The 11,253-nt window shown below is 44.2% G+C and overlaps 1 protein-coding gene across 2 annotated transcripts in view; it reads left to right on the forward strand.

The window, feature by feature from the left end:
- The window catches only part of LOC114899046 (cytochrome P450 2J2), a 31,540-nt gene extending 20,806 nt beyond the window's left edge, over nucleotides 1–10,734 (forward strand). Inside the window, exons 7-9 of one of the 2 annotated variants that reach the window (XM_029229401.1) lie at nucleotides 1,675–1,862; nucleotides 4,918–5,056; nucleotides 10,229–10,717. In XM_029229401.1, coding sequence (XP_029085234.1) covers nucleotides 1,675–1,862; nucleotides 4,918–5,056; nucleotides 10,229–10,407 — 506 coding nt within the window. In that variant the 3' untranslated portion in view covers nucleotides 10,408–10,717. Of the gene's footprint in view, nucleotides 1–1,674; nucleotides 1,863–4,917; nucleotides 5,057–10,228 lie in introns of both variants that reach the window. The other variant, XM_029229403.1, reaches the window with a different exon arrangement.
- Nucleotides 10,735–11,253: the final 519 nt, after the last annotated feature.

An 11,253-nucleotide genomic window follows, 5' to 3' on the forward strand; every position in this document is an offset into this window, starting at 1 on the left:
CTGTTGTTGCGGAGCACGGGCTCTAGGCACGCAGGGTTCAGTAGTTGTGGTGCGTGGGCTCAATAGTTGTGGCTTGCAGGCTCTAGAGCACAGGCTCAGTAGTTTTGGTGCATGGGCTTAGTTGCTCCGTGGCATGTGGGATCTTCCCGGATCAGGGATTGAACCCGTGTCTCCTGCATTGGCAGGTGGATTCTTAACCACTGCACCACCAAGGAAGTCCTTTTTAAATTTAAAAGCCACCTAGTTAGTGTGTTGATATAGTTTCCCTATTAGAGGCTCCAAAATAACAGTGGCTTAAAATGGCATAAAAAAGTAGATGCAACCCAAGTTACTATCAATGGATGAATGGATAAGCAAAATGTGGAATGCAATGGAATATTAGTCAGCCTTAAAAAGAAAACATTCTGGGCTTCCCTGGTGGCGCAGTGGTTGAGAGTCCGCCTGCCGATGCAGGGCACACGGGTTCGTGTCCCGGTCCGGGAAGATCCCACATGCCGTGGAGCGGCTGGGCCCGTGAGCCATGGCTGCTGAGCCTGCGCGTCTGGAGCCTGTGCTCTGCAAGGGGAGAGGCCACAACAGTGAGAGGCCCGCGTACGGCAAAAAAAAAAAAAAAAAATAGAAAACATTCTGACACATGCTACGACATGGATGAACCTTGAAGACATTATGCTAAACTAAGTAATCCAGTCAAAAAAGGCATATTCTGTGTGATTCTATTCATATAATGTATCTAGAGTGGTTGAATTCATAGAAAGCAAAAGTAAAATGGTGGTTGTCAGAGCCTGGGGAAAGTGCAAAATGGCATCCTCTTCAATGGATGTAGAGTTTCAGTTTTGCAAGATAAAAATTTCTGGAGATTGGTAGCACAATAATGTGAATAAACTGCACACTTAAAATGATAAAGATAGTAAATTATATATTATGTTTATTTTACCACAATTTTCAAAGTTTTTAAATATTCAGTTAAAAAAAAGGAGTTTTATTTTTCTTTCAAATGAGAAACTCTAAGCTGGACTCTGCAGAACCCTTTTGGGGTCAATCTCTTTCCATTGTGTTGCTCTGCTGTATCTAGAATGGTGCCCTTGTTGGCACTCTCAAAGATGGCTCACCTCTAAGGTTGTCTTTCTACCAGTAGGAAGGGAAGAAGGAGGAGGAATCACACACCCTTCCTTTAATGGCCTCTTCCAAGTATTAAACATCCCCTCTACTTACATTCTATTGGTCAGAGCTTAGTCACAGGGTAATCTGGGAAATGTAGTCTTTAGCTGTGCAACCAGGTATCTAGCTAAAATATCTATTTTTGTAGAAAAAGAAGAAAACAGATATTGGGGCACAATTAATTGGTTTTTTTTTCATTTGTTGGTTGCTTCCCTAAATCAGTTCGTGTAAATCTCAAAACATCCTAAAGCGGAAGTGGATTTATCCTAACGAATAAGAAGAGCAAACTGAGGCTCAAATGATTTCAGTAAAGTGCAGCAGGAATGTTGTAGAGCAAGAGTTTGCCACCAGATTTGTCTCACACCAGGGCCCACTTTCCACTCACATACCTCCCTGAGGAGCTAGTCTAGAGAGCCTACGATAACTTTAGCCATTTTGATCCTGGTTATTCCATTCCTTAACTTAACGAGGCTCAAAGAAAGTTATGGAATAATAGAACCTCCTCTGCTTTTCCAGAAAAAGTCCAAGCTGAGATCGACAGGGTGCTTGGCCAATCACAGCAGCCGAGCACGGCAGCTCGAGAGTCCATGCCCTACACCAACGCTGTCATCCACGAGGTGCAGAGAATGGGAAACATCATCCCCATGAATGTGCCCAGAGAGGTGACAGTGGACACCACCCTGGGTGGATACCACCTGCCCAAGGTAATTAGGGGCTCATTCACAGCCTCAGATCTCCAAGTTCATATTTGTAAATGGTGGGAATCTCAACTGGAAAAGTAACATGTGTTCTTGTCCTAGAGAATCACTTAAATAGGGAGAGAGATATATTATGCCAGATGAAATACTAGTTTTGTTCCCTGGGTATGATCTTAGAAAATTAGTTCAACTGGATGTTAATAGGAGTTATGGAGGGGAAGGGGGATTTCTAGGTCAACTGTGTTTAGGCAAAGCCTGGCTTTTCTTTGCTGTGAGATTTCTTACTACGTGACATGCATTATGAATATTTCTGGGGATACAGCAAGAAGCAATTCTCAGTCAGACTTTGCCATGTGGTCCATTTCTTTGCCTTGGGAGAGCTTCTTACAGGATAGGGACCTGCCAGACTTACTTTAGAAAATTCTGCTTCATAATCCTGGGTTATAGAATGTTGAAATATGAAGGGACATTTGAGACCTCCTGGGCCAACATCACATTGATGCTGGTGTTTCTAACATAATATCCCCACTGGTATTTTTCCAGCTTTGACTTACAGCCCCTTAATGGGACTGTCTCACAAGGGAAAGCAATACAATTGTGTGCAGTATTAAATATCAGAAAAGGAGAGAAAGGAACCAATGCTTTTTAAATAGGATTATGTTCCATGGACTATATAGGTTATTTAAAATGTCTTAGTCAGTCCTCAGAATAATTCTGTTATCCTCATTTTATAAATTTGGAAGCCGAAGCTCAAGGAGTAATTAATCTTGCATAAGATCTCTCAGCTACAGCGACAAGAGTTGGGCTCCAGGAACGGAAGTGTTCTGATTCCCAGGCTCATCTTTTTTGTACTACACCATGTTCTCTCCACAGGTGTTGCTTCGCTTTGACTTTAAAAGAGTCTCCCTGAAATATTCCTCAGTGGATCCCTGTTAAATTCCCGGTCCTCACAAAGGAAATTCTGCTCTCACTCTGCCCACCACTCTTAGGATCTCAGCAGGCAGCTCTCCTATGCCCCCTAGTGTCCTCTCTGCACACTGCACATTTACAGTTCTTTCGTTTCTCCACCTTGGTGGGCCTCTGTGGATCCATTAGATCCAGTTTGTCTAAGTTGCTCTGTTTGTTGTACCTGGGGATGATCTCAAGGCAAAGCCAGAGGAGTTTCCGCATTGGACACCCCTTAGTCACCATCCCTGCAGAGCCAGGAAAAGCAGCTGTTCCTGCAGCAATTGCATTTACTATTTTCTTATGATTGATCATCTTGTGGGTGAAGGCTGAGGTAAATTATCTCACAGGTGATCTTTGCATTTTTACAGCAATTCATTTAGCTCCAGGGAATCATCCCAGCTCAACAGACTTGTTCTAACATTGATTTTTAATATTGACTGGAATTATCATCCTGGGAACTGTGAGATCCCATTGACTATACATTGTAGAGGCTAGGAGCCATAACTCTGATGTCAAACGTCCTAATTCAAATCATTGTTCTACTTCCTCCCACCCTGTGACTTTGGGCATCTTATTCAACCTCTCAGAGCTTCAAATTCTTTATCCGTAAAAGTGCATTTAAATCCACCTCACAGGTGAACATGTCATGAGATCATGCATGTATACTATTTAACCTTGTGCCGACTATAGAAAGTGCTCAAAATAGCAGTTATTATTCTTTATTAATTCATCAGATGTTCATTAAGCACCTAAAACGTTTAGGGCTCAGAAAACAACTCAGAGGAAAATAATCATGCAAGTTTATAAGTACAAACCATGGTAACCGCCCAAAGGAAAAAACTCACTGGCTTTTAGAAAGACGCAAGTTAGCTGCAATGAGGAATGGGAGCAAGCGCAGGCAGAGAAGACTTCCCAGAGGAAGTGACGTTTGAGCTGAGGATTAAAGGATGATTAAGAGGGCTTCCCTGGTGGTGCAGGGGTTGAGAGTCCGCCTGCCGATGCAGGGGACACGGGTTCGTGCCCCGGTCCGGGAAGATCCCACATGCCGGGGAGCGGCTGGGCCCATGAGACATGGCCTCTGAGCCTGCGCGTCCGGAGCCTGTTGCTCCGCAACGGGAGAGGCCGGAACAGTGAGAGGCCCGCGTACCGCAAAAAAAAAAAAAAAAGGATGATTAAGAGTCAACTCGATGACAGAGTGGGGAGGAAGGACATTTCAGGCAATGTGAACAGCATGTAAAAAGGCACAGAAATGAGTGGGAACACGTGGCATGTTTGAGAAACTGAAGGAAGCTTGATATAGTGGGAGTGCAGGCAGGAGGAGGGTCGCTCAGACAGGGAGCAGGTGATGTGTCCTTAATCTAAGAGTGATAGGAGCTATTGAAGAGTATCTATCAGGTTCCAGGTGTGGCGGGTGGACGGGTGTGGAATGATTAAATCATGTTCAAAGCTAACTCTGCTTTCAGCGTGCGGAGCACATTGAAGGGGAAGAGAGGAAATGGACATCGTTAGGGCTATTATAGGAGTATAACCAAGCAAGGTGATAGCCTGGACCAGAGGGCAGTGGTGGACATAAAATGGAGGTGACAGAATCAAGAGAAATTTCAAGTACAGTTGACCAGCCTAGCTTAAGGACTGGATGAAGGCAGAATGAGGGAAAGGGAGGCACTAAGGAGGACTCCTGGGTTTCTTGTTATGCATCTGGAAGGATAGTGGTTCCTTTCACTGGGCGACCTCATTCTATTATTAAACTCTGTAGAACGGACTAGACATTGGAGGGAAGAGAGTGGGAGATGTCACATTTTTCTCTTATTGATGCATACGTGTTCCCTCCCAAATTATGCCCTGACAAGTCCCTGCAGAGATCCATTCTGCAGTCGAGTAGTCACACTTCCCCAGGTAAAATTCCCAGCAGACAATTCCAGTCCATCATGGTAAGCTGTCTCATGGCAAAGAGCAGGGTCCTAGGGGTTGGGCTCAGAGGGAGCGGACTGGGGAGGCTGAGGGAGTTCAGGGTGCTATCAGCCTTGGTGTGAGAGCCGGGGGGACTGCCACCCCTCTGCATATGTGTGTTGTGTGGGTCAAGTCTTACCTGAGTCCTTGCTGCCTTCTCCAGGGGACCATGGTCCTGACCAACCTGACTGCACTGCACAGGGACCCCGCAGAGTGGGCCACCCCCGACGTTTTCAATCCGGAGCATTTTCTGGAGAATGGACAGTTTAAGAAAAGGGAAGCCTTTCTGCCTTTCTCAGTAGGTGAGTAGCAAGAAATAAGAGTGTGGGAACCCAGACTCTCAGCCCTTCCCTACTCTTCTCCCTGGTGTGCTTTGCTTTAGTTGGAATGTCTCCAGGTCCAACAGGAAGAAATAACTCACAACCTAAAAGTTGAGAATGTTTTATTCGGGGCATTACTGAGGACTCTACCCTGGGAAGGCAGCCTCTCAGATAGTTCTTAGGGACTGTTCCCAAAAGATAAGGAAAGAATGAGGATATATAGGAGTTTTTGATGGAAAAAAAACCATGTAGTCAAACATCAAAAGATTACTGCTAGTCACAAAAAAAAAAAAAAAAAAAACAGACATCTCAAATTTATGATTTTAGTGCCTTTCTTTTTATGGGAAGATGCAAGAGTTTGGGCTCATTGAAATTATTCCTTTATATGCATCCTGACACTCTAGGGCCAGTATCCTCTTCTTCTCCGGACTGAATTCCACTCAGAGCACACCACTGGGGTCAGCTGCAGTGACTGACAGCTCATGGAGGGCAGCCTTCACTGTTTAACCGGAATGGCAAGCAGCAGTGTTCAGTCCACACCAGATAGTCCACTCCAGCATGACTCACTCTTTTTTTTTTTCTTAAAGCATGCTTTTTTTGTTTGTTTGTTTATTTATTTATTTATTTTTGGCTGCACTGGGTCTTTGTTGCTGCACGTGGGCTTTCTCTAGTTGCAGAGAGCGGGGGCTATTCTTCCTTGCGGTGCGCGGGCTTCTCATTGCAGTGGCTTCTCTTCTCGGAGCACAGGCTCTAGGCACACGGGCTTCAGTAGTTGTGGCACGTGGGCTCAGTAGTTGCAGCTCGCAGGCTCTAGAGCACAGGCTCAGCAGTTGTGGCGCACAGGCTTAGTTGCTCTGTGGCATGTGGGATCTTCCCAGACCAGGGCTCGAACCCGAGTCCCCTGCATTGGCAGGCGGATTCTTAACCACTGTGCCACCAGGGAAGTCCCAGCATGACTCACTCTTGCTGTTGGTTGCAACTCAGGATTCCCTGGATGGAGCATCACCAGGACTCATGCCCTTAATTACTAAGTCCTGGCTTGACTCTGATGGAGATTTCAGCTTCACGTTGTGCTGTCCCCCAGAACACTGGAACAAGAGCTCAGACCCTGCCTGTTTCCCAGAGAGAAGGTTGAACACTTGCCTTCTTTACAGAGTTTTAAATGTTCCAAGATCTTTTTAGGGCAACCCATTCACACAGAACTAGAGCCAATTGCTAAGAAGAGGCTTGGGGAGGGGCAAGGAAAAGGGCTACTTGCTTCTCATTATGGGCATCACAAGTGACTCTAAGTGCCACAGGCTTAACTAGATGAGGTTCTACTCTATAACAGGTCCCTGAAGAGGTCCTTTTGCTGTTTCAAATTCTAATGACCCTTTAAAAACCTAATTAATACATTTACATGGTATACAACTTGAAATGTACAAAAGAAGATGCAGTGAAAACTCCCATGTTTCCAAGCCAGCCAGTTCCAAAAAGGGTGTTTTAATTTATAACAATGTAAAATTAGTAAGAAAAATTTTAGTATATTCCATGTATTGAGTTAGGTATGTTGCAGAGATCAATTCAACTAATTTCCCAATTTCTTAATTTTATAAATATTTCCTGAGCATCTATCATGTGTCAGGCATTCAGCCCTGAGGATATGACAATGAATGAAGTAGAAAAAAATATCTCTTAAGGAGCATGTGTTCTAGTGTACACTTACAAGTTTCAAATTCCTATTATCACCACATTGGAGATAAGCCCTGAGGCTTGGCAGGGCCGTTTAGAGCATCTAAAAAGCTATAAAGCTCACAAGGCAGAGCTACAACTCAATGTTAACCAGGTTTATCAAACACTAAAGCCTGTGCTCTTCCTAGCAGTGTCTCCTAAAAAAGGTAACTATGCTACAGAATTGACACTCAGAAATTCATGATAGGTTTCTTATCATTAAATTAAATATAGGTTGATTTGCTGAGACAGTGTCATTTTGTTGATCATGCCACCAAAGTACAGAAAGGGAGGCCCTTGAATTTGAACCCATGTATGCGTGATCCGGAGCCCAGATTTTCCTGCTATAGGACACTGTCCTGAGTGTATCTGGACTGACTCTGATTAGATCTTCTGTGTCTTTCTTCCTCTGGTTCTATGCCACTTTTCCTCACGTTGGACAAGTCACTTCCTAACATGAAAGCAGACATGAGATATGGGAATACCTTCCAGTCTTCCTGTCTACAAGAGTTCAGATTTCCTATTATAATGCAAAGTTTCACCTGTGTATTTTAAGTATTATAATTATTCTTGACTCACTGTTGTTTTTGCTATTGAGATTTATAACACACCCTTTTAATTACAGGTTTCATTTGCAAGCAAATTATCTCATTTAATCCTTACAGCAACTCAGTTATTAATAGTTAGACAGGCAATCGATCAGTATGCCGTTTCTTAATGTAAGGAAACTAAGAATAAGAGAGAATTGTTTCTTATTCAAGATCACACGCCCAAAGAATTGGCTGAACAGGTCCTAAGACTCAAGTTCCCTCGTTCTCATCTAGTGCTCCTTCCTGAATAATTACAATGTAACTCATTTCCCCACTTAAAGGCCCTTCCATTTTAAGATTCAGCAAGTTCATATTATATGTATCCATTATTACATTGCTGCATAACAAAGGTGGAAAACTCAGTGACTTAAAACAATAAGTGTGTATTATTGCTCAGGAGTCTGCAGTTGAGCTGGGAGCTCAACTGATCTTAGCTGGCCTCTCTGGCCTTTTTGGGAGGTCAGCAGGCTGAAGGCGGATCTAGGATGACCTCAGCTTGGACAATGGGGCTCTTTTCCAAGTTTCATCCTCCAGCAAGCTAGCCGGGCTGGTGTTCATGTGGAAGATAAAGACCCCAAGAGGGAGAACAGGAAGCACACAATGCCTCCTAAGGGCCAGGTTGGGAACTGGCAACCATCATTCCCCCCTGCATTCTGTTGCCAGTACAAGTCATAAGGTGAGACCCAGTGCAAGGGGAAGGGAAAATAGCACAATTTTTATGGGAAGAGCTATGAAATCACATTGCAAATGATGGGGGTACAGGGCGAGAGGGGAAATTGGAGCCATTTTTGCAAGCAGTTAGTCTCACTGTCTTTCTGCCTGAGAAGAATGAAATTCTTAGAAGGCAAGCAATTTGGGGATTCCCTCAGCTGTGACAGAATGAGGCCTAGCTAAACAGTTTTCAAGAGATAGAAACCTGAAAGATGCACTGACTTAAGAAGTCAACACCACTGTCTGGATTTCCCCCGCCACACTCCCGGCTTTGGTGCACAGCTGCTTTGCCTCATTCTTGATCCAGCACTTTCTAAAAACAGCCTCCCTGAAGGGATGGGGTGTGGACAGCTCCTGCCCTTCTCTTGCAAAAGATGATCAGGTGTGGAATTAGGATACGTACACAATCAGGGCAAATGGCAAAGCTCTTACTGCAAATTTATATTTTCTTTTCCTCATTTAAGTATTTCGCAGTTGATCCAACAAAGCAGCAGACAGCTTCATGAAAGGCAAGAGGCTGAGTCCTCATTTTTCAAAAAAATGTTTAAAAAGTCACTGGATCATAGGAGATAAGGTTAGGAAGAACTTTTCCCAAAAACCCTGGGTCAGTGTTCTCATTTTACTAATGAGATAATTGACCTGGTTAGTTAGTGGAAGCATCAAGGAGAAGGTCCATGTTTCCCGTGGTCCAGCATGAAGCTTTGAAATCAAGTAGCCCTTGTTTTCATAATTTTAAAAGCAAATTCATATCTCCTGTCTTACTGGTATCCTTGCCCAGCCACATAATGTAGTTAGGAGAGAGATTATCTCATATGTTTGACAAGTTTGACATGTTTAGGTCTGTAAGAATAAAGGGTTTACTCATAGCTCAGAGCTGGTTACTGGCGGAACCTGTACTTTAACCCTGGTTCCTGACACCCTAGGTCCAGGTTTGTCACAATATCTGAATTCTTCTAGGAAAATCTTGGGTATTTACAATACATCTGATCTGGTACTATTTTAACAGATTTCCTCATTGTACTATTTGTGATGGGTAAAGAGATAAGGATGAGGGGAACAGAGATAAATAGGCACACGCTGGTGGGAAACAGGCACAAAACAATATAAGTATGATATAATTCTGAAGCATATTTCAATTTACTAAACACTTTTGCAGATACTCTCTAATTTTATTTCCTCAACAGCTCATTATAGGCAAGAACAAAATAGAGGCATGCGTATATAAACTATTTCCAGGAAAGTTTCATGACATGGGGAAACACAAAGTAGTAAAAGCAGTGCACAGAATTAGCTACAAAGAGTAATCCCAGTGATGGTGTGCTGGAGAATCCTTACAAGGACCATGAGGAAATATGTCAAAATGTTAACAAGTGTTCTGTCTGGATTATGAGATCTTCTATTGTGTTTATACTTTTCACAATTTTTTTTTCTTTTTGTAGTGAATATATATTACTTAGGGAGAACGTAAGTTATTAAAACACCCACAAGAGGGCTGGTAGTAGAGACCAGCGTGGGGTGCTGTTACACAAGTCAGGCGAGGAGCGCGTTCATGAGGGGGAGGGAGTGGCGGAAACCCGGAAGACGTGAAGCACAGGTGGGATGAGATGGCATCTGCCCTGCGCAGGTAGCCATGGCAGAGAGGTTTCCAGTCATTAAGGAGGGAAACGTGCTAAAGAGAAAAGATGCCTCATACTTGAGAAACCTTGCTCTGATGTTTACTTGCTTATACTTTTCAACAATTTTCTTTTAACAATTGAGAAAAATTACCTAGAATTTTGTTCTTTGTCTGCTTTTGTCATTATTGTTTGCTAATGGATTTTTGAAAGGCCTTAGGCTAGACTTCACTTGCTAGATCAACCCAGGCCTCTGACTTCTTTCATCTACACCTGCGCCTCACCTGTGCCTCACCTGTGCCTCATCTGCCTGATTCCTGAAGGCATCGGAGTGTGTGATTGTGGATTTAGCTCGCTGGGCTTTGGTTAACTCAGGTGGCTGCGATCAAATAAGCCGAGTACATAAAGCCCCAGGGCCTAGCAGACCCTCCGTTTGCTCAGGTTTCACAAGACGTGGTAGAAGGTTTCAGTCCTTGCTGGGCACAGATGCCGCCCGAACAGGTAACTCACCTTATATTTTTGTCTTTCAGGTAAGCGGATGTGCCTTGGAGAACAGTTGGCGAGAACTGAGTTGTTTATTTTCTTTACTTCCCTTGTGCAAAAATTTACCTTCAGGCCTCCAAACAATGAGAAGCTGAGTCTGAACTTCAGAATGAGCCTGACCATCTCTCCAGTCAGCCACCGCCTCTGTGCCGTTCCTCGGGCATGAAGTTGTCAGGGAGGGAGAGGGGAAGGAAAGCAGGAAGAATGGCCGTGTCTCCCCAAGGCAGGAGCGCCTGCTCAGCAGTGAGGGAAGAGCATGCAGTGCCTCTGAGGACAGGTCATAGGAACTGGACTCAGAGGAAACAGGATCCAAACCCCAGCTTTGCCATCTCCAGTGGAGCCTTGAGCAAATCAGGTATGTTGTGAGTGATTTGCCTCTCCAGCCAGGAAATGAAAAGAGAATAGTGATTCCTTCTCTAAAGGAAGAATTGCTGTAAAAACCAGAGTGATTTGGAAACCATAAAGCACATCATAAAAGTCATAGCTGTGATCTGCCTCCTTCCTGCTTCCTTCCTTAAACGGGGACTTGCTTCTGGCCTGTTGAGATGGCCCGGGTCAGAGTGGTGCGAAATGGTGGATAGGAGAAGTCGGGCCCTGGGGCAGCCACAGAGGTCAGCTAGAAAGGCCCTCACGCTTGGTAGCACTGGGCAAGCTCATCCTGTTTCTGCCTCCGAATGGCCCCTGGGAAGTCAGCAGGGCAGGTAGGATTCCTGATTTATAGGCAGGTTTCTATGGAGAAGAAATTTCTCTGATTTACCTAAGGATACACTCCTTGGCCTTGGACCCCAGGACCAAGAAGAATGTGACCACTTTAACCAAACCTGGAAAGCAGGTTTGGGGGAAAAAATGTGGAAATATTTTCTGCCTTCAAGGTGCCTCCTAACCTTAAATCCCTTCTCAGGCATTATTTATTCCCAAGCCATTTCATACTGGATTTGACAATGTGGTGGGTGTGATCATTTCTCACAAATTGATGTTGGCTTTTGGTTGGCAAGTATTCCCTGCCTAAACA

Source organism: Monodon monoceros, unplaced genomic scaffold (assembly GCF_005190385.1).
Source record: "Monodon monoceros isolate NGI ecotype Baffin Bay Population unplaced genomic scaffold, NGI_Narwhal_1 Super_Scaffold_18, whole genome shotgun sequence".
NCBI lineage: Eukaryota > Metazoa > Chordata > Mammalia > Artiodactyla > Monodontidae > Monodon > Monodon monoceros.